Raw genomic sequence first — 24825 nt, forward strand, 5'->3', positions numbered from 1 at the left:
TTTTTTTTTTTTTTTTTTTTTTTTACAAAGGTTATTGTGACCTTTTAGCTCAATATTCACTTTGTTCCAATTGCGAGTTTACATCTCGTAATTCTGCCTTTTTTTTTTTTTGGAATTCTGAGTTTCAATTTCGCAATTATTAACATAATGATTAAAATAAAAAACTCAACATATACAATATATCTGACCATTCTGACTTTTTTCTCACAATTGCGAGTTTATAGCACAATTCTGAATTTATATCTCGCAATTCTAATAAATGTTTATATATTTTTAATTTTTTTATAAGTATGGCGGAAACAAGCTTCCATAATTTTGCATATTTTCTCCTGCACATTTATATTTTTTGATGTATTAATTTTTCGCATGAAAAAATTCTAGATTGGATCTCTAATGTGAACGTTTTTATTTTTTTTAAAGCAGGTAAAATATTAAATATGTATAATATCAGCAATTATATTGATAATTGTTAATAAAACAATATTGGTTTTCTGTATTAGTAGTGCACGGTTTTAACATTTTGATGTTTAATTACAAAATGCTGATATATAATGACAAATTGATGAAATTAAGCTATTTAAACACCATCAATATCCATTTATAAAGTCTGTATTGGTGCATCCCTACTAAAACCACTTGAAAACATGAATCTGAATCCAGCTTGACAGTTTAGTTGATAGTTAGATAAATAAATATGATTTTACTAGTTGTCCTTCAGCTCTTGGGCTGCTGGGATACATTTATACTGTGTGTGTGTGTGAGGGGGAGGGTTGCATTCTGGGATGGATATTATCTGCAATCATTCTGATTTAGGCGAAATATTACTTACAATAATATTTTAATCTGATTTTTTAAATGCCAAACGAAGATTTTCTTTTTGTTTATTGTAAATATCATAACTATATCGTCTTTATGGGCTCTGTATTTCCTCTCTGGTGCTCGGGGACCGAGGGCCCGGTTCAGGTCGTTTTATGTGATGTTTACACTCATACAGTCCATCTGGACGAGAGCCTCAAATGGGAAATCACACTATTTGTTTACACAATGCATGATGGGACGTCGGGCGGCTGTGAAAACAGCTGGACAGAGGAAGGAAGAGAGACTGTGTTTTGTACAGCTGTTCAATTAAAACATTTTTAAGAGGTTCGAATCTGTGGTGTTTTATTCCTTCAGTTTCATTCTTCAGATCAGACTCGCATGGAAACATGAGAAATTGGCCTTTCAACTTGTAAAAATAGTTTCCTGCTGTAGATTTTCAGACACGCAGCAGATGTTTGACTTCATGCGGAGCTGTAAATGATACGGTCTCGTCACACACACATGCGGGACTATATGAGTCAAGGGTGTAGGTGTGATTTCAGCACTGGACGAAACGACAGACAATTAATTGTTTGATCAAAATTATTGCTAGAGATAATTTAGCAGTGGCTGATATTATCATAGCTTCTCTACTGAACTCTCCAGCCTTGATATGAGTTGACAAAAGGGATATCAATAAAATATTAGCAGGTAAGAGTTTACATGTCAATGTTGTTTTGATTCTTTGAAATCAATTGATTTAAAATAACGTTCAAAGGTCTGGCATGCTGACATCTTCATATCAGATAACGATGGAAACTATAACTTAGCAAGGCTTTTTGTAGGCAAACAGACCAAAGCAGTAACAGGTTTATAGATTGGCATCGTTACCAACAATAAACATTGATTTGAGAACCCAGTCAATGCACAGCGAATGAGATTCTATGTTGATTCATGTTTTATTACGCATTCTGTCGCTTTCCTGTGGAAGCCCGTTTTTGCCACGGAATAATGATAGTAATAAAGTGATTGTGACTTTTTGCAGTTTCCTGGAAAATCTGACAGCTCTAAAATATAAATAATTATTATAGGCTTATAAAATTGTGATTTAAGGTAAGGCAAAAACACTCGTTTTACTCGCTCATTACTTAAAGGGGTCATATGATGTGATTTAAATTTCTCAGATAATTCAATCCAGCCATACTAGTCATCAACAACAGGTGCGTTCGAAGAACTGAATTAGCCAGATCCCGATTAGTGTGATGATATCATCTGTGATGTAATAAGCGACGTATGAAGAACGAGCCCCTGGTTTTATGTTTACGCGGCGTGATGCAACGCGTAAAAACACATTGTAAGCCATTATAATCTGTAATTATGTCTCCACTGGATGCAACAAATGCCTCGTTTATAATGAGTTTTAATATTTTTGTCTCGGCGCTCCGGGACACACGGCATCACAATATGTTAAGGGGGGTAACATTTCCGTCACATGCTTGAGGTATTCAGCCAATCACAATGCACTGGAGAGCTGGCCAATCACAGCACACCTCGCTTTTCAGAACGATGAGCTTTGTAAAAATCTTCAGAAGGCGGGGCATAGAGGAGGAACAATAATGTACAGTGTGTGGAAAATTATGTGTTTTTAACCTTAAACCACATAAACACATTTTGTTACACCAAATACACAAAATAATGTACTTTTTAGCAACATCATATGACCTCTTTAAATATTGTTATTTTCTAACAGAAAAGTTAATGTAGTTGTTTTTTAATGATTCAGACCCCACAGGTTTACAAACTTATATTTAACAAGTTACTGTGTTTATTTAATATCTAATTACATTTCATTTACATTTATGTCAAGAAACTCCACATTTTACCCAAAATCAAAAGAATAATAATTTAAAAAAAAAAAGCTATTTTTATTATTAATAATATTTTGGCATTTTTTTTAAATGACAGTTAAGCACATTTAAACAATTTTCAGTCATTTTTTGTTAACAAAGGCAAAATGCTTTTACAAATTAACTTTATAATTTAAATTTCACATAAAAGCACAGTTTTGCAGTATGTTGTACTCAATTTTTATGAACTTGATCTGTACATGTCTTTATGAGAGTCACGTGATCTTAATATAAAGTGTCTTTCTGGAATATTTGCTGGAGGCGATGAAGCTCCATCTGCTGGAGAAGGATCCGAACTAAACTTCATGCTCTGTATGCTTTGTTTCTGGAGGAATGACGTTGTGTTATAATCGTGAACACAGATGTGGAGATCATTTCTGTCGTGATCCGTGGAGTGTTTCAGTGGTCAGTGCTGAAGAGTGATGGTCAGTCCGTAAGGCTCAAATGTCCCACAATCCCCTGCGGTTTCATCAGCACCAGCGCACCAGAATTCTGTCGCCATCCTCCACGGAGTAAAACTCCAGCGGCTTCAGGTCGTTGTCAATCTCAGTCTCTCTACCGGCAATCTTTAGCACGGGATATCACAATAATAATACAACAAAGTCATATTATCTGATTATTTTGTCTCCAAAAATGATTTTAGTACATTTGCAGTAGCTTCATTCCAAACAACAGGGTTTAAAAAAATAAATAATAATAATATTAATAATAATAATAAATAAATAAATATATATATATATATATATATATATATATATATATATATATATATATATATATATATATATATATAATTATTATTATTATTATTATTATTATTATTATTATTTAAGCTTCTTTGTTTCATTTCTCATTTTGCAACTTAAGGTAATTAAAAAAACTACTAAATAAACTAATAAAATAAATAAATATAAACTAATAAAAATAAATAAATTAATAAAATGACAAAAACACATAAAATTATTACAACTAACTAAAATTAACAACCAAAACTTAAACCATAAAACATATTTGTTGTTACTTGAGAAGAAACGTTAGATAAAATAAGATATAAAAAACAAAACTTATTTTATTTCAGCTACTTTCATTTCTCATTTTCGTTTAGTTTAACTTAAACTAACTAAAATAATTAAAACTAAGTAAACTTAAACTAATAAATAAAATAAATTAATAAAAACTATATAGACGTAAAAAAAAACTAATAAAAATGACAAAACACAAACAAAAACTATTAAAATGAATTAAAATTAAAGTGAAAACAGAGAAAATAATTATAAAATCTAATAGATAAATTAATAGTATCTCTTTTATTAATATTAAGCAAGGCAAGTTTATCACAAGGTTCTTAAGCATTTAAAAACACAAGTTTAGGAAGTGAATAATGAAAGAAAAGAATGAAAAAACACCTCACACATCCGTCACGTGTGACGCTTCAGCGTTTCTAATGCACGCTTTTATCTGGCAGCTTCTTCTCAATGGGCTTCCTCTGCGAATCCTCCGGACAGACGAACGTTACGGCTGAAATGAAAGCAGAGGCGTTGAGAGACGTTCATACGGTGATGGTTTTAACCTGAAGATGATGGAAGAGTCGTACTTAATAATTGATTTTTAAGAGCAAATGGTTTCTGTTCTCTCAGCTCGCCCTCGTCTGTAGCGCCGTACTCTGAACAAACAAACACACAAACCGTCAGAAAGCCATGACCAGGCAATGAGATCAGATCAGATGTTTAATATGCAAATGAGCTTCCTCTGTGGGCGGAGCTTCCCAGCTCTCTCCTCTCATCCAACAACACCTGACAACAACACCAGATCAGTTTGATTCGCAAGGTCTCTAAATGATCGTCATGATCAATCTCCTCGTGTCTTCTCACAATCATATAAACTTCACAATTCACAACCCAAACAAATCTCATCAAGTAAAATCAGCTTCAGCTGCTGCTTCTGGTGTCAGATCTTGAGTGATTTTGATCAAGTAAAGGTCAGAATAACTGCAGTAATATCTCCAGATGAACTCTTACTGGACTGAAGCAGCTCAGCTTCACTTGATTCTCCATCAATCATGTTTTAGAGTCTCAAATCTGATCATCAGGATCTTTTGAGGAGCGTTTGTTTCCAGAAGCTTTACTTTCACTGTTCCTCAGCGGAGGAATGATCTTCACAAGCCTCCAGAACATCTCACATCTTCTGAGGAGCCTTTATTTCTTCATCTCTCAATCAGCACTGGATTGTATTGCATCATTTAAATCTCATTTTACTAAGATACATTACTGGAGATATAGCTAGGGATGCAGCGATTAACCGATTTCACTATTAACCACGCTTTAAAATATCATGGTTAATAAATGTAAATGTAAAAATAAATAAATATATGTAGTAACAGGAAAAAAAATAATTAAATGAATAAAAAAACAAAAACAAATATAGTTCATTAGTAATAAAATTTAATCCTTATTTTTTAACTTTTTATTTTATGCATTATTTTCTGTATTTATGTTTACATTTATTTTTGTATGTATGTTTTTTTTTTGTTATTTATTTTTAAATGTATTTATTCATGCGTTTAGTCATTTTTTTGTATTTTAATATTTATTTATTCACTTATTTATTTTATAGTGGGTGGTCCTTATGGAGCTCCGGTCAATCATTGGTTTTCTCTAGGTTTTAGTTCCAATAGAAAAGTAGAATGAATGCACAAAGTGAAAACACTAAATCATTTTGGGAGAGATGGAATTTTGTTTGTTTTTATTATTATTATTATTTTGTGCTTTATTATTTAATAAAACTGTGATTATTCCTCAGACTATAATCATCCCAACAAAATCTATAATTGTTGCATCTGATGACTGATATTTATATAATTTCATGTATCTCATTACAAGCATCAGAATTTCATTATATTAATATCAGCATCTGCAGCACATTCATGTTTTTTCTCAGTTTGAGTCTCTGAATAAGACTGAGCTGTTTATTCCTCCATATTCTTATGTTATCAGACTGTATGAGCCATAAATGCCTGATGCATCAAATATGATACTCAACAAAAACACATGCTGATTTTTTTTGGACTATTGTGTGAGGCCTTACAGTGTTAAAGTTTGAAGTCAGAAGTGACTTGTTTGAGCATCACCTCATGTCGAGCAGCTCCAGGCGGCTGAGTCGTGCGATGATGATCTGTCTCACGGTCTCCGGGTTCTTCTCTCTCTGCAGCAGTGGGTTCCTCCTGCAGGACACATGAAGCAGAGACGACCAGCTATCTCACACACACACACATACACACAACTGCACTCACTCACACACACATACACACACACACTCTCACACACACACACTCATACACACACACACACACACACACACACACACACACACACATACACACACACACACTCTCAAACACACACACACACACACACACACATACACACACACACTCTCACACACACACACTCATACACACACACACTCTCACACACACACTCACACTCTCACACACACACACTCATACACACACACACACACACACACACACACACTCTCACACACACACACACACACACACATACACACACAAACTCTCACACACACACACTCATACACACACACGCATCACACACACACACACAGACGCACACACACACACACACACACACACGTGCACACATCAGCTTATTATCATTCATTACAAAACATTTTCATTGCTCAAACTGAAATAAAATGTACGTTTATGCATTTAGCAAACACAAGTTGCTTTGGATAAAAGTGTCTGCTAAATACATGTAACTTATTTTATTTTGGATAGTCACTAAGGGAACATTTCTAATTTTGTTTAGTTTAAAATGTTCCAAAATAACAAAAATTCAATTCAATTCAAATTTAACAATTCTAAAACCGAAATAAAATATATAATGGCAAAAACACAAAATACTTAAACTTTAACTAAAATTTAAATGAAAACAAAATGTAAAAAAAATCTAATTAAAAATATAACTATAAATATATACTTTTAATGATACTAAAATAACACATTAATACTAACATTCTGTTAGGGGTTTTCAAAGCATCAAAACTAAATTAGAGATTTTTTCCTCATAAATAAGAAAAGATGGGGACTATCATACATCTTCACCATGATTACAGATCACATGATGTTCCTATAGATTCACCTCTGAAATGTTCGTCTAGTAAAAGTGTCTTCAGCGCAGGAAACAAAGCCGTGTTGCAGCATGAAAATATTTTTTATTTCCAGAACTTTTAAAGCCTGCAGCACACGCTCAGGTCTAGATGAAAGAACACGTGATTGGTTTCTGAGTTATGAGGAGTATTTCTGCTCCGTGACATGAATATGAAGTACCTTAATAATTCTGTGATGTCGTTGTCAGCGAGATAAAGTTCCTCGACCTGCTGCCACATGGGGGCGCAATGGAGAACCTGCCAAAGACAGAGGGGTCAGAGGTCAGAGCTGATTCACATTCACATACACTCTAGAGTCTGGAATAATTACAATGTGTTTATGTTTTTAAAAATTAGTCTCTTCTGCTCATCAAGGCTGCATTTATTTGATCACAAATATGAAAAACCAATATAATAGTACCAATTAATATTATAATTCTATTAGTTAATTAGTATTCAAAATAATTATAATTTTAAATTTAACAAAATTGCTGTTTTTACTGTATTTTTACAATAATATTATTACTGTATTATTTTATTTTATCCATACAATAATATTATAATTATTATTATTACTAATTGCTTTCAATATTTTATAATATTACGGTTTGTACTGTATTCTTAGTAAAATTAGTAAAATATAACTAATTATTAATTATAGTTTTAAATAATTCACAATATTTTTAATGTATTTTTGACAGTGATATTGTGAAATGTTATTACAATTTATTTAATTAATGAATTATTAACTAAAACATTTCACAATATTACTATCTTTACTATATTTTTACAGTAATATTGTGAAATATTATCCCAGTTTTAGCAATTAGTGAATTATTAATTTACGTATTTAATTTATTTCCATTATTATTAATACTTATTAATTAATGAATAATAATTCATTATTGTTTATTATATTAATGTATCAATAATAATTACATTATTATTATTATTTATTCATTTAATCATAAGTATTTTTCAATATTACTGTAAAAATACAAAAATAGTAATATTACAATTATTTTTAACTGGATTCTTCATTTTATATATATATATATATATATATATATATATATATATATATATATATATATATCTATATATATATACATATATAAAAAGGATTTTTCTCCATAGAATGGACTTCAATGGGGATGGTTTCTCTAGATAAGACTCTTATTCCTCGGCTGTAGAGCTCTTTGAAGCTGCATTTTTTAACCTTCAATCCATTGATCCCCATTGAAGTCCATTCTATGGAGAAAAATCCTGGAATGCTTTCCTCAGAAGGCTTCATTTCTTTGCGACTGAAGACAGAAAGACATGAACATCTCGAATGACATGGAGGTGAGTAAATTATCAAATTATATTATTTTTATTCATTGATATCATCGTCTGTAGTTGTTTGGTGGCTGAGGAGCACCTGCAGGTGAAGTATCGCACTCCTTCGTGATTCCCGTCGTGTTTTCCTCTGGATTATCCCACTCCACTCCCAACCACAGAGCTGCGGGAGCAGAAACTGACTGTGAAGAAGCTGAACATCATATAATGCTGAGTGAACAGTGACGGACCTGCGGTGGGAGGAACCGGACCCACATAACAGACGGTTCCTCTCTCTCCATCACAGCTCACCCGTCGGCCCACAGCATCCTCCGGAGTCTTCATCAGACCACGATGATGACGATGATGAGGATCTGTATCAGTCACTGACAAAACCTGAGAGACAAATCAGATCGAACCATCTCAAATCACTTCGGGATCATGAAACCCCAACGCAACATATAACACCATACTAACAGACCCTAGAAAGCATTCAAGCATCATAAAACAATTCAGTTATTTACATGAAATTATAACAACATTTGAAACTAGATTAAAAGATGACAAAACTTGAGGTAGGCTTGAGAAAGCTTAGCCTGAAAGTTTGAAGCTGCTGTAAAAGCTTGGTGTTTGAAAATTTAGTTAGATTAGAAGGACGTTAATAGCATGTGCTAGCATGATTAGCATGTTGTTAGCATGTTTCTAACGTGATTAGCATGTTGCTAACATTATTTAACACACTGATAACATGATTTAACAAGTTGCATGTTATAACATGATTAACATGTTAACGTTTTTAGCATGTTAGCATGTTTCTAGCATGATTAGCATGTTTGTAGCATGTTGCTAACATGATTAGCATGTTGTTAGCATGTTTTCTAACGTGATTAGCATGTTGCTTAACACATTGATAACATGATTTAACAAGTTGCATGTTTTAACATGATTAACATGTTAACGTTATTCAGGAGGGTTCAGAAATAAGACCAGAGGACAGAACTTTATGATAAATCCTGGCAAGAAACAAACACAAGCTTCATTGTTCAGAGGAGAGACGGCAGATCCTACTGAACAAAAAAACAAATGTTCAGATTTAATGCTTGTGCTTATATTTTTACAACTTTGGTGTTCTAATGTCACAAGTAAAAATGTGATTAAACATTGGTGTTTCTGTCTTTATTTATGTATTTATTTATAACAACCCAGAAGATCTATTTAATCCTTGTGTGGTCCTTATTTGTGAACCACACTCATGGACACCTGAAATGCAACTTTATTTTTTTTCTTCTGTAAAATCAATATAATATATTTTTGTCTTTTATATTTAGAATATTTAGTCTTTTATATTTTGCATTTTGAGATCATTTCATTGTACTAATTAATATTTATGCTGCAATTATTATCCATTTTTTCCCTCATTGGATTTTTTTTTTTTAATATTAAAAAAAAAAATTATATATATATATATATATATATATATTATATATATATATATATATATTAATTTTTGAAAACAGATTAGCACCATCTATTATTAATTTTAAAAAAGTTAAAACGTGTAATGTCATGGTGTAACCACTTTTTAGACATGATTACACATTTTTATTAGGTGGAAGATTTTAATTATATGTAAACAAGTTTTAGATTTATTTTTTTAATTTTTTTTTAGAAATAGTGATTTGAAGTGTTAGTTTTTGCATTATGATTAGTCAATTATTTTGTTAGGAAGAGAACACAAGGAAGTATTTTGTTACCCTTTTTTTTATTATTCAGAATTTAATAAAAAAAATGCAATTTATTCAATAATAATGCTTTATATAAACACCATGAATGTGACTATTCATTTATTTATTTATTTTAATCGTACCCTCACTATTTATGTGTGTTCACATACCAAGTGCCACAAACGTCACCAGATTTCATACCATTCCTATAAAGCTACGAGTTTTAAAATATTAAAATGTAAAATCTTTCAGTACGTTACTTTTGTCCCTCTAGCGGTTTAAACATTAAACTACATGTAACTCGCGGAGGGAGACTGTTTGGTCGTCACGCGGCTCCGCGGATGAATCTGATGTGTGATCGTGATCACAGATGATCCCAGTTTCACTAACGAGCTCAAAATGAAACGAAAGAGAGACGGATATCTGAAAAATACGCAAACGTTTATTAATCAAAGTTAACGGTCGTTTCTACATATACAAACACATTTTAAGTTGCATTAATGAATGTAATGCACAAACACGAATGAATCATCAACAGTAAATTTATTATTATAAAGTTAGATTAATAAAACTCTGTAAAGCTTTGTGAGTTCATGATACCCAAAGATGAAACTTGACCATATGACTATATCTGAACAACAGCAAGTGTGAAGTTGATCTGTTACTTTCAATTGCAATTTTGTATCACAAACATCTAAGAGCAGCACATTATGAACGGCTCTGACACGTTGACTTGATACATTTATTTTATTTTGGAGTTAAAAACAAAAGAGGAAACTCTCCCCAACTTGAAACGGAGCACTTTTAAACATGCTTCATATCTCACAGCCTTTAAAAATGACTTAAATACATGAACACAGACAACAAGTCCTTCTTCAACCGGCTGCTTTCATCATTACTCAATGACAAACACACTGTAAAGATCCCGACTATGAGCCTCTACGGCCACATGATTAACTACAGTCCGCACGTTTCATGATTTTATGAACCCAAAATGCCTCCTTGGTTTGTTTTCCGTCATTCAGATACACTAAAACTCACGTCAACAAACTCAGAAGCTCAGATTCAAAACAAAACTCTATGACGTTTGTCCCCGAACGCCTCTTCAGATCCGAATCAGTGCGTTCAGTGTTTGGGAACTGGATGGAAAGCAGACAGGAAGTGATGTCACAGAGCTGCTGGAGGTCTTCTACTCGATGTCGTCGTCACTGACGTTCTGAGCGCTCACGATACGCTGCACGAGAAGAGAGACGCATTAGAGTCGCATTCGGGAATACAGAAGACGTTTAACTGTAAAGATTTTAATGAAGCCTCTTCTGCTCGTCAAACCTGCATTTATTTGATCAGAAATACAGCAAAAGCATTAATATTGTGAAATATTTTTACTGTTTGAAATAACTGCTTTCTATGAGAATATATTTTAAAACGCAATTTATTTCTGTGATGCACAGCTGAATTTTTACTCCAGTCTTCAGTGTCACATGATCTTCAGAAATCACTCTAATATGATGATTTGCTGCTAAAAAAACATTATTATTATTATTATTGTTGAAAACAGCTGAGTAGAATTTTTTCAGGTTTCTTTGATGAATAGAAAGTTCAAAAGAACAGCATTTATCTGAAACAGAAATCTTTTGCAACATTATAAATGTCTTTATCATCACTTCTGATCAATTTAAAGCATCCTTGCTAAATAAAAGCATTAACTTCTATAATTTCTTTCCCCAATTTTTTTTTTTTTAAATGATACTGACTCCAGGCTTTCGAAAGTATCGTATATAATGTAACAAAAGCTTTTTATTTCAGATAAATGCTGATCTTTAGATATTTCTATTCATCAAAGAATCCTGAAAAAAATATCCTCAGGTGTTTTAAATATTGATAATAATAATAAATGTTTCTTCAAATCATCATATTAGAATGATTTCTGAAGATCATGTGACACTGAAGACTGGAGTAATGATGCTGAAAATACAGCTGTGTATCACAGAAATAAATTACACTTTAACAGAGATTCACACAGAAAGAAGTTATTTTAAATAGTAAAAATATTTCACAATTTTTCTGCGTTTGCTGATCAAATAAATGCAGTCTTGGTGAGCAGAAGAGACTTCTCCCTGTTCAGAACTGATCCGAGCACACTTCTGTCCCTCAGGTAAACGTGTGTCACCTGGCTGATGGTGGGCAGTTTGGTGAGGAGCATCTGGAAGACTGGAGGAGGAAGCGTCTGCTGCAGGACCTGCAGGAGCTGCTGCGGCTGACCACACACCGCGATCGCATTCGTCAGGTGATCCACGCCCCTCTCATAGTCACCTGACAGACAGAGAAGCCCAGGGGGAACAGAATCAGCGCCGCGACGCTACACAGTAATAATAACTCCTCACAGCACAGCAGTATTTTTTGGGAGAATCTGTACTTTACTTGAGTTTTTAATGTTTCTGTCAATTTTCAGTTTCTTAATTTAAATGTATGCATTTCCCCGAAAGCATTTTCGTTACTTACTACAAAATAAAGTCTAAAAGAACACAGACTGCAAGAAAACAGGGTTGAGAATCAGCTTGAATTCAGTAGAGTGCAAGTCTGAAAGGGCCAAGTGATTTAAAATAATAATAATAATAATAATCATTTTAAAGAATAAAATTAAGTTAGAGGGTCAAATAAAGATGGAAGAGATGTGTTTTTAGATGATTCTTGAAGATGGCTGAGGGTTTCGTTGATTTAAGTGAAAAGATTTAAGCATTTTTAGACATATTTATTAGAAAACAAGACAAAAATACTGAGGAAGAATGGCTTTTTTTTTCTTTTCTCACCAATCAGTTATAATGAACTAAAACTAAAACAAGAAAAAAGCATTTTCGTTACATTAAATAAAATAAACATGAACTGAAATATAATACATACTGTATTTAAAAGACAAAAACTTTTTTTTTATTCCAGCTAATCTCTCAGTTTAACTTAAAAGTAATAAAATGAATAAAAACTATACTTACAAAAAAAGACTAAATTATTAAACCGATTACTACAATTAAAGTGAACACAGAAAATATAAAAAAAGAAAGTGATTCAAAATATTAACAAAAACTATAATAGTATATGATACACTGTGTGATAAATCTATTTAAATGCATTAGAATGCAAATGAGTTTCAAGATAAGAGTCTTTTATATTTATAGAATATAATATAGTTGATCTATATCACACTAAGAGTGACGTTTTTGAAATGCAATACTGATTTTATACAAGTTTATTAAAGTATTAAGTTACTTCGCCTTTGAAAATAGTTCCAAACAGCAATGTCAAGTATCTTTTCAAGTTTTAAATCTTTTGAAATATCAATATTCAGCGTTTTATGTTTGAAACATAACATTATTCATGCATTTGTAATGCACATGTTCCTCTGAGCTCTGTGTAAATCAATCTAAAATCCACTTCAGATGCAGATTTCTTCAGGTTTTCTTGTGTTGGAATGAAAGAGTCTTGACCCAAAGATACAAGACACAATCTTGGCTCCTTGTCTATTTTGAATTTACTATTACCTCCTACTCTAAACACTTAAAAAATACTTAAAAAATTACTACCAACAATAAATTAAAACTTAAAAAATACTTTTCATACTTTAAAGCTTTTTATTCTAAAATTTTTTTGTGGCTTTCAGGTACTTTATCCACCGCTGGTTAACAGCCAGGTTTCTTATAGTTAACAACAACCATTAAAAAAAACATTTTGATGAAATAAAACGTTAGTTGAAATAAAATAATGAGTATTTTATTTAATAAAATTAATTTAGCTAGTTGCCATTTCTTATTTTCGTTTAGCTTGATGGACTAAAATAACTAAAACTGAAATAAAATTAATTAAAACTTTTGAACTATATATATATAAAAAAAAACGAATTACTAAAAACTTTAAAATCAGAAAACTACTTCAAATGATCTCAAAGTATCTCATTGTTACTAAAATAGCAGTGTGAACACCTGTGGAGAAACAACGGTCATGACCATGTCTTGAAAATTTACTTTATGAAGAAAAAAAAAAAAAAAGGTCGGGGCAACGAACAAAAACAAAAAAAAAAAAAAAAAAAAAAAAAAAAAAAGGGACTAATTCTAGTTGGAAAATAATCATTTTAAGCAAATACTATTTTAAAATAAGCACACATTCACTCTTATTTGTATGTCGAAAATTTTAAACATTTCTTGTCTCATCACATTCTGTTGAAGGAATCACGTAATCATGTAAATTATACCACATTTTCCATTTAAAACGACAAAATTAAAAAAAAAAAAAAAAAAAAGGTAAAGTAGTTTGTTCTGGAACTCACGTGCTGCTTGTTAACGCTAAGCCCCGCCTACTTTGATTTGATTGGCTGTCTCAGTTATTTTGACACTAATTAGCGCTGGAACAGACCAGGCTGAAAATGTTTTAAACCTTTTTATTTTAATAAAATATTAGTGGAGTCCATGAGTAATTGCTGGTGTGCTCTTGTTTATCTGGAGTGAGAGCGAGATGACTGCTCACCCTGCGCCAGCAGCTCTTCTCCCAGCTGAATCTCCTCCAGGAAGAACTTCTGAACCGCCTCGGCGTCTTTCAGGTCGGGCAACTGAACAAACACAGACACAGATGATGAAAACAGTTCTCCACCCTGATTCACTACATCTAGAGGAACGTGTGTGACATTACCTTCGATAATCCAGCTTTCTCCTGAACCGCCTTCTGCTTTTTCCTTCCTGAAACCAAATCACATTCATCAGCATCCACACATCTGTCTGAAGAACTCATCACTTCATCTGCATCACACCAACAATTCCAAACAACAAGCCCAAACCACTCAATCAGATCTAATGATTAATAATAGATAGATGGATGGATAAAAATATATGAATGAATAATAGATAGATGGATGGATGGATGGATAGATAGAAAGATGGATGGATAATAGATAGATGGATGGATGGATGGATAGATAGATAGATAGATAGATAGATAGATAGATAGGATAGATAGATAGATAGATAGATAGATGGATGGATAATAGATAGATGGATGGATGGATGGATGGATGGATGGATAGATCGATAGATAGAAAAAAAAAAAGATAGATAGAAAGATGGATGGATAATAGATAGAAAGATGGATGGATGGATGGATGGATAGAAAGATGGATGGATAATATAGATGGATGGATAGATAGATAGATAGATGGATGGATAATAGATAGATGGATGGATAATAGATAGATAGATAGATGGATGGATGGATGGATGGATGATAGATAGAAAGATGGATGGATAATAGATGGATGGATGGATGGATAGATAAATGGATAGATGGATGACAGATGCATAGATATAGATATTCTGATACATAAATACAGATATGTAGATAGATAGATAGAATAATAGACAGACAGACAGACAGATGGACAGATGGATGAACAGGTTAACACTCAGACAGATATGCAGATGGACAGACAGGTGCTCTCACGTTCTCGTAGTTTGTTCTTGTAGTTCGGGTCACTCCGTCTCTTTCTGTCGAAATAAATGCAGTAACCGACGAACAGCGCCGCGCCCAGACCAGCCGCGATCCTGCTGCTGCTGCTGCCGCCCATCATGACGAGAGACACGATACCAGAGCCGAGGAACTATAATAATAATAACAACAACAGCGGAGATCAGACCGACTGCATGACCCTCACGGAGCCGCACGCGGAAAGACCCCGGTGACGTCACACCTGAGACGGCCGAGCTGCCGCTGGCTTCCGCCTGATCACAAACACTCGATCACACTCAAGAACTCTTTACTCGAGCTCAGAAGATGACAAAACAACGTAAGAATATCATATCTTTATGCGGAAAATAAAATGATTTTACAAATCCGTCCTGTACAGCAATCACGTCTTCTGTTTTTACAGCAGGGGGCAGTAAAGATCCACAGATGAATAAAATCATCCGTAATATCAAATAGCATTGATGCAAAACAAAGAGGCTGGATTTTTGTGTAATATTTGGATTTTGGGAAGTTTTATTTATGCATGCGTAGATTTGTTGAAGTTGCTCAACGTTCTGTGGCATTTAAATATGATTTGAAAAATGTATTTCAATATTTAACAGCAACTAAAAAAAGCGCTTCCTAAAACAATTTTTATATATTATTGTGTTATTTTGTATTAACAACTCCCAAGTATTTCCATATAAATTATTAAATTAAATTTTTTTTTTAACTTTTACTGAAAATCTTCCAAATGTACCAAAATACTAATATATTATGTTCTTATATACAAAGTTTTTGTTTGTTTGTTTTGTTTTTTACATGTTTGTGTGTGTGTAATTTACAAACATTATATATTTTTAAAATATAAAATCGTTTTCCTTGTATTATTTTGTATTAACAACTCCAAACCATGTCCATAAAAAGTAAAAAAAATTTTAATAAATTTGAACTTTTACCGAAAACCCCCAAAATGTACCAAAATACTAATATATATATATATATTGTACATACTGTATCATGTCAATAACATATTTTGTTATATACATGGTACCTGTCCAGTTTTTGTACTATGAAGTACCATGTGAAAATATGATAATCATGCATTAACTCTGTGTGTGTATACAGTATATATAATGATATTTGGGTCTGTAACCACTTCCAGTGTACTTGTTTTGGTAAGAGACGTTCTCCTAATGTCTGTCCAGTCGGTTGTTCTTTATGTAATTCTGCACTGAATCCTTTAATGTGTTTCTCTGTCTCTGAACTGTTGCTGATGTGTGTTGCAGTGATGAGCTGCTCTGCTGTCTGTATGCGCAGCTGCTGCTCGTCAAAGACAGAGACTGACCGCATTCGTCACTGACCACATGCTGCATGTCTGGATGGTCTGTCACACTGACTGCAGTGTGTGTGTGTGTGTGTGTGTGTGTGTGTGTGTGTGTGTGTGTGTGCGGGCCTGCAGCATGAATGTGCATCTGAGTACACACATTCATGATTACACTAGTGTAAAAACTACAGGGAAAATATACTAACAGTAAGTTGAAAGAAGTCTCTTCTGCTCAGCGAGGCTGCATTTATTTGATCTAAAAATACAGTAAATTTTTTTTTAAATATTTTTACAATGTAAAACAGCTGTTTTCTATGTGAATATCTGTTAAAGTGTAATTTATTTCTGTGATGTGCAGCTGTGTTTTCAGCATCATTACTCCAGTCTTCAGTGTCACATGATCTTCAGAAATCATTCTATATAAAATAAATAACCTATAAATAATTATATATATAATATGTATGTACCTTTTTATGATACATTTTTTGAGCTTGGTTGTATAATTCACCTTACACTTTTACTGTATGGAAACATTAATTGTAACTGAAACATCTCAAAAGTATGCAAAAATTATATTACTTTATCTCCATTACATGTATTTATTATATTTTAAGGTAAAGAGCATTAAATAAATGAATACTAATTTTATTAATAATTTTTTTTCCTATTCTTTTAACACAAAACATTCTCCTAGAAATTCAAACCAGTCAAGTTTCATCCTCAAAAATTATATATTTTTATATTTAAGATTGTTATATTTTTATGATATGAAAATTAGTTGCATAAACCATATTTATAATGCATTTTTGGAGCTTGGTTGTATAAATCACCTTGAATTATATCTTAAACATTTATATATGGATATATATATATATATATAATATTATATTATATATATATATATATATGCAAATATCATATTTATCATATTTATTTGTCTCCAATACTTCCGTTTCTTTTTTTTGAGCTTGGTTGTATTAATCACCTTCCACCTTAATTGTATGGAAACATTAATTGCGTGCTAAACATCTCCATCACATTCATTGCCCGGTAAAGTGCATTACGTAAATGAAGACTGAATTTTATGAACGTATTTTTTTTCCATGCTTGCAACACAAAATATTCTTCTAGAGATGCAAACGGATCCTGGAGCAGAAACTCATCAGTTGGCAGTAATACTGTGCTTGTGGTTTGAGTGGAGGCCGAGGTCTGCAGACGCTCCACCCTCCTCTTCTCAGACAGAAGTGTAATTATTTTTACCCAAAGCTGCAGCTGTTTTTTGCAAAGTCTGGCAAGTTCAGCGCAGCGCGGGAGTCCTGCCAGGAGACAGAGGCAACTGAAAAAATCTGCTGTTACGACTGGAATAAAATACACCACGAGTTGAGCTGCTGCCCAGGAACGTCCGACCAAAAGCTTTCATGGCAGCAGAGGCTGTATTTTCCATGAACCCAGAGCTGCCTGATGTCATCCAATGTGCTTTCAAGGAGGAACACGTCGTGGAACCTGGATCAGTGCGATGAAGGCCACGTCCAAGGGCTTTTTCATCATTACAGGGTGGGGTTTGGAGCCAAAGCCAGAAGCACACAGAGCCAGAGCTCTTGTTTTTTTGTGTGCTGGTGTGTTGTTTTTGGCCTGGGGACTCCATAGAGCCTCTGCAGTTCGGCTCTTGGCCCTCAGCGATTTTCACGGTCAGTGAACAGCATTTCTCTCTCCGGTCCAATCACGGCGTCCGGCACCTGGATAATGGAAGCAGGAACTCAACACCTGCTCCCCGTTTCTGCTCGGATTCTCCGACGCTGTCAGCTGTGGAGTTGAGAACGGTTGAGAAAGTGTGAAAGCCCCTGAATGTGTCAGAAATGGTGTTTTTGCAACCGTGTGTGTGGGAGGGAATGTGTTTGACGTGCGTTGAATAAAACTGGAAGTGTGAGACGAGGTTTGTGTGTGTTCAGTAGGGGTAGCTGCTGCTGCATCACACACTTACACACTTACACTCACAGAAACAACACCAGAGGAATGAATGAGAGCTCATAACACGGCCGCTTTAATGCACAATACATAGAAATCAACTCCAACTGACTGTTTACTCCATTCTGGTTTCTGGTCTTTTTGTGAATGATTAATGACATTAGACAGCAATTGTTACTCATATCAGATAATGGTAGAAAGTAACTTGACAAGGCTGTTTGTAGGCAAATATACCAAAGCAGTAATTGGTTTATAGATTGGCATCATTACCAACATAAACACTGATTTGTGAACCCGTAGCGAATGCGATTCTATGTTGATTCGTGTTTTATTACGGGTGTGTCGTTTTCAAATCCTTTCGGTTCGAGGTTGAGTTGTTTCGTCTTCAAGCCACTTCCACTGCATAACAGTAGTCCGACCTTCTTTCCTTTATTAGGATAGGTTTTATGATGTATACTTGCTCATTATTAACATTTTGTTAATTTTAACAAATGTGGTTGTTAAAGACGCAGTTGTTTGGGGTTTGGCAACTACCCTGGTAGCACACGTACATCACTGAGATGTCTATTTGACGTCTGCATTTACATCCGCAAGACGTGTAGTGTTTATTCATCTGCAATACATCTACAGGACGTTTCCTATCAGAAGTCAAATAGATGTTTAGAAGATGTTTATGATTTGGAATGCATGTAAAACTGATGTGTGAAAGATGTTTGTACACCACAGATGCTTTCCAGATGAAGTGATCTTTAACAGACCTCTTGCAGATGTACGTGTGCTAATTGATTTTAGTAAAATACTAAGTAAACACCACTGCACTGCATGCATTTGTAGTGAGCATGCATACTGTACACAAGGATGACGTCTCGTCTGAGATAGCGGCGGCGTCTGGGTGAAATGCTTTGAGGTGAACAAAAGCCTCCTAGTGTTGCATTTCCAGGCAGGAGACGAGTGCTAATCCGCACCTGCTCATCGGCTCTCTTCAGATCCTGTGTGTCTCTGCCAGCCAGCCACATCCACAGGAGGCTCTTGGCACGGTGCGCGGGCTGCAGATGGCCTGGGATTGATGCTCCGCACACTGCCTCCTCCTGCAATGGATCTGATTAAAGCCTTTGAAAAGAGACAGGCATTGATCATGTCGAGCTGCATCCGAGAATACCAATTAAACCCTTTGAGCTCCCCTTAAATTATATCACCATCCAATAATTACACATCCATGAATAGTCATCATCGGGAAGAAACCTTGTTTTCTCTTGTCATCGGGGTCCAAAGCTGCATAATCAGTGTGTTTTGGTGGGATGCGTTTCCCAGAGTCATGACTGTGAAACGGCAGAAATCGTCTGGAAGTCTGAGCTTTCTGTTTCGTTCAAGGAGAGAAAAATGTAAACGAATCTCGAGCATAATAACTGAGCTGCATCTAGGAAAGCGTTTTTGCTCTTTTACAGCTGCAGGACAAATGTGACCCTGGGCCACAAAACCAGTCATAAGAGTCAGTTTTCCGAAGTTGAGATTAATGCATCATCTGAAAGCTGAATAAATAATCTCTCCATTGATGTATGGTTTGTTAGGAGGACAATATTTGTCTGAGATACAACTATTTGAAAATCTGGAATCTGAGGGAGCAAAAAAAATCTAAATATTGAGAAAATCATCTTTAAAGTTGTTCAAATGAAGTTCTTAGCAATGCATATTACTAATCAAAAATTAAGTTTTGATATATTTACAGTAGGAAAGTTACAAAATATCTTTATAGAACATGATCGTTACTTAATATCCTAATGATTTTTGGCATGAAACAAAAATCAATAATTTGATATTGCTACAAATATACCCCTATGCTACACATATTGCCCCAGCGACTCAAGACTGGTTTTGTGCTGCAGGGTCACAAATGGTGTAGGAGCAAAATTCAATAATAAATTTATACAAACTAAATTGAACAACATCAAAAAAGCTTGAAATGATAATTAGAGTTGAAATTATTAAAATTAAATACAGAGAGCTTTAAAATGAAAATAAAGCAGCTAAGATTATTTGAGGAGAAATAATTGAGCTTAAATTGAGACCTGACTTTGGTACTTTAAGAAATATGTGCAGTTTGCTCTCCATTTAATCTCAGTGCTGAATAAAAGAAACAATTGAGATATATTAAAATATTTTATTTGAGATTTTAGTAGACATTCGGTAGGCATTTTTCCAAAAGTTGTTTCTGAAATCACTTGGAAGCAAAATTCACTTTTACATGGTGTGTGCATATATAAATGAGTCTTAGCAGTGTGTGGACATAACCACCCTACAATGATAAAAATCCAATCACTTCTTTTCTTTTTTAATCCCATAAAAACTTAAACAGTCTCAATTATGAAGCAGTTCTGATTTTCTGAGTAATGAGGTCACACTGCTCAGGCCCCGCCCACGTTCAAAATGATTGTTTATTCCACAGAAATAAGCCAATTGTTCTCCTTTTATCTTTTAATTTTATGTATTGATGTGATAGCACTGAAGCATGTAGGACGAGTGCTTCACTCCTCATGTTCCGTTCCAGAACTTTGAAGTCTTTGGTTTGGGACGAAATGAAAGCCTTGAAAACATCACCAGTTTAACTGCATTTACCCAAGTCTCAACTCTCTCTCCCTTCCTTCCCTCTGTTCTTGTCCCCCTCCCCGCCCCAAGCTCGCCTCAGGAAATACTGAAATGATGAAAGGCGCTTGCATCTTTTTCTCCCTCTCTCTCCTCACATTCATCATGGGCCTGTTCACATTTCCTGTTTACATGCCCGAGGGCAGAGCGCCTCCCCGAGCAGGAGACGAGCCTCTGATGATGCAATCGCGCTCTCACTCTCGCCTCGTCCTCGTGTTGCACAACCCTCTTCCAGACTGAAATACAATGCACCACTTCACATTTCAGCTGCATTGTTCTGTGGCCTTTTGACACTGACATGCCCAGATTTTTTTGGACTTATTTAATGGTTGCATAAAACAAAAATTGTCTGTGTCATTTCTTATATAACCAGCATGCTATGCAGTTAATTTACATGCACAGATAAGAGGTATTTAAAAGATATCAGTAATTTACAATCATGCATTTTGCAGATGCATTTATCCAAAGTGACTTGCTTTGCATTAAAGGCATGCATTTATTATTATTTTTTCATGCATTGAAAAACGTATAGCAACATTCAAGCAGATGTTTTAAACAATAGCTAATAAATTATGTTTTGGTGGTTTTTATATTGTTTTCTCTGGTTAAGTGCATTAGAATTCCAGCTTGGACATAAATAACTGTGTATTGATCAATATGGATGTTTATGACATAGTAATGCAGAGAAATGCATAAACCTTAACTTTCCAAGTCAACATGACATGACATTTACAACTCATTTGACTTAATCTGATGTATGAGTAAACAGCAGTTTTATTTTAATATCATTTTGTTTGTGGGTTTTTGTCATTTTTATTAGTTCTTCGCTTTTTAATGTTCATACAGTTTTCATTCAATTTTATTTCAGTTAAAGTTATTTTACTACATCAAGTTAAAACTGAACATGGCTTTTCGTATGAATATGTTAGCCTTAAGGTTATCTATATCTTTACATCAACACATAGAACAATTCAGGGGTGTTTCAAAGCATTTCAGTGGACTCTTAAGTGTCTCTTTAAAATTTGATTTCAGGTTATGTTCATATTATTTCATTTTATGGTTTTCGTTAAATGTAATAACCCTGATAAACAGGATATTCCGTCAAAAATATTGCTTCGTTTATGATTTCATGCTGTTTGTAACCCAATAAAATGCATCGATGAGTCAAAGTTCGCACCTAACGTGATAAGAAAACAAGTTCAGCTAACATTTACAAAGAAAGGTGTGTGAAACACAGCAAATGATCTCTGCTGATAATGCAACACCTGTAAAACAAATACTAGGAATTTGCATTGCATCTCATTTCCCTGTACGTCATCTACGAGTCTCGCAGGAAAGATTGAAGCACAGCATACCGACACAGCGTTTTTAATGTTTTAAACTAGTTTTGCTCCGGTCACAGCGGCTTTTCTCATCTTCTATTAAAATGAGCCGAAGCCTGTTTTGTTTTATCGCTCACTCACACAGATGGTGCGTTGATTTAATTACACTTCAGTCCTGTCACATACAGACACGAGAGCCGCGCCGGCCCTAAAAATAAACTCTAATCTGAGAGGAGGGGTCATTTTTAAGGGCGAGGGATGGACCGCGTGAGTTTCTGTGTCTGTCCGCTCCAGCTGTCCTCCTACAGCAACTCGGCTTTTTATTTGTTTTTTATTGCCAACCTGAAATGTGAACTCTGGGGCCTAAAAATACAAGTCGTGAAAATAAAGATGCATGGAAACACAAAACAACACTTTCATTCCCTTTCATTGCCAAAGCCCTAAACGACCAACACTATCCTCAGTAGAGTTGTGCTTATGAATAATTGTGACGTTGATGCTGAAACATGTTTTTTTATTATTTATTTTTTTTATACTAAGCGTTGCTGCAGCAATTTGCATATGAAAGAGCCTTTGATGTCTTTATCTGAAACACGCGGCGCTTTGAAGCCTATGACTCGTACAATATGAATATACAACACTGTCCGGTTGTGATTTGAAGCGTCGGAATGAAGCAAAGCTATTTTTCTGAAGTGAACTGAATTTAAAAGGACCCTGTCCCGTCCTCATCCTCTTTTCACAAGTCTGAATTAATCTGACGCTTCGCCGATTAACAAATCAATTAACGGTGCGCTCATCTGGTTTGCCTTTCTCCGCTTCTGAGCCGAATCTAGTCTTGTTTATTAAGATTTTCTAATTTAATATCCATTTAATGAGTTTCTGCAATGTTTAACTCTACTTAGCCTGGGATGCTGTGAACCGTGCGCTGAACATCTCATCTCTAAGCATCGCGCCGGAGGAGAGAATCACGTTGCCATGACAACAGCATCCGACCTGCCAAAGATTTCAGGAAGGGATCCGAGTATCTGAAGACGGAATAAAGCTTTCCTGGGGAATCCGAGTCCATATTTCTGAAGGGCGTTTGAGGCACGAAATTTTAATGTCCAGATTTGGTCACAGTATCAGAGATGAATAAATAATGCATAGTATTACGCAACTTCATGAAACTACATTTTCATTTCCTGAAGGGTTTTGCAAGGCAGCAGTAATATTGTCAGCAAAGTCAAAGAGAGTAAGTCAAACTTTAATCTTAGATTTCTAAATTCTTAAAGCAGTAGTTGACCCAAAAATGAAAAACTGTTCACCCTTCAGTTTATCCGAGACGTAGAATGAGTTTGTTTCTTCATCAGGTTTGGAGAAATGTAGCATTGCATCAGTGTCTCTGCAGTGAATGGGTGCCGTCAGAATGAGACTCCAAACAGCTGATAAAAACATCACAACAGCACTCCAGTCCATCAGTTACATCTGGAGAAGACAAAAGATGAAACAAATCCAGCATTAAGACTTTTCTAACTAAAAAATGAGTCCATAATATATAATAACACTACCTCCATTATTATTGTGATGCTTTTATCAGCTGTTTGGACTCTCATTCTGACGGCACCCATTCACTGCAGAGCATCCACTGAAACTGCTTAAGAAGTCTTACAAGCTCGGTTTCATTCAAGATGAATAAATATGACTTATAGTACAGGGCACTATAATAAAAATTAGTGTTTTTTTCCTTTTGAATCAGTATTTTTTTTTTAACATGCATTATGCAGCAAACACACGTCATATGAAGCGAAGCCCACCAGCATCAGATCAAACGCTCGATTCTGCCTTCAAACATTTAGATAAAACCAAAATCACTTCCACATGTGTGTGATCTGTCGACATGGTAACGGGGCGTTCGCAGCGGGTGCAGGGTTGCCAGGTAACGGCTGTGTGTGTGTGTGTGTGTGTGTGTGTGTGTGTGTGTGTGTGTGTGTGTGTGTGTGTGTGTGTGTGCGTACGTGAAGGTCAGGACGGTACTTGGGTCTGTGAGGAAAGTCAGTCTGCTAAAACACAAGGTTATGGGGAGCTGGAATGAAAGTGTGTTTGTTTTCCAGTATCACTTCAGTTTTCCGTTCACTGTTGGTTTCTGTTTATCATGTGAAACTGTATTTGAGAAGCTGAAACTATTTCTGGTT

The 24825-nt window shown here is 34.5% G+C and overlaps 1 protein-coding gene across 1 annotated transcript; it reads right to left on the reverse strand.

Annotated features, from left to right (window-relative positions):
• Positions 1-10649: 10649 nt before the first annotated feature.
• LOC109062002 (mitochondrial import receptor subunit TOM20 homolog B) lies at positions 10650-15633 on the reverse strand. Its single transcript, XM_019079080.2, has 5 exons — positions 15398-15633; positions 14594-14640; positions 14432-14513; positions 12087-12229; positions 10650-11150 (listed from the first exon to the last, which is right to left on the reverse strand). The coding sequence occupies exons 1-5, from the start codon at positions 15522-15524 to the stop codon at positions 11106-11108; spliced, it is 444 nt and encodes a 147-aa protein (XP_018934625.1). The 5' UTR covers positions 15525-15633; the 3' UTR covers positions 10650-11105.
• Positions 15634-24825: the final 9192 nt, after the last annotated feature.

Source organism: Cyprinus carpio, chromosome A11 (assembly GCF_018340385.1).
Source record: "Cyprinus carpio isolate SPL01 chromosome A11, ASM1834038v1, whole genome shotgun sequence".
NCBI lineage: Eukaryota > Metazoa > Chordata > Actinopteri > Cypriniformes > Cyprinidae > Cyprinus > Cyprinus carpio.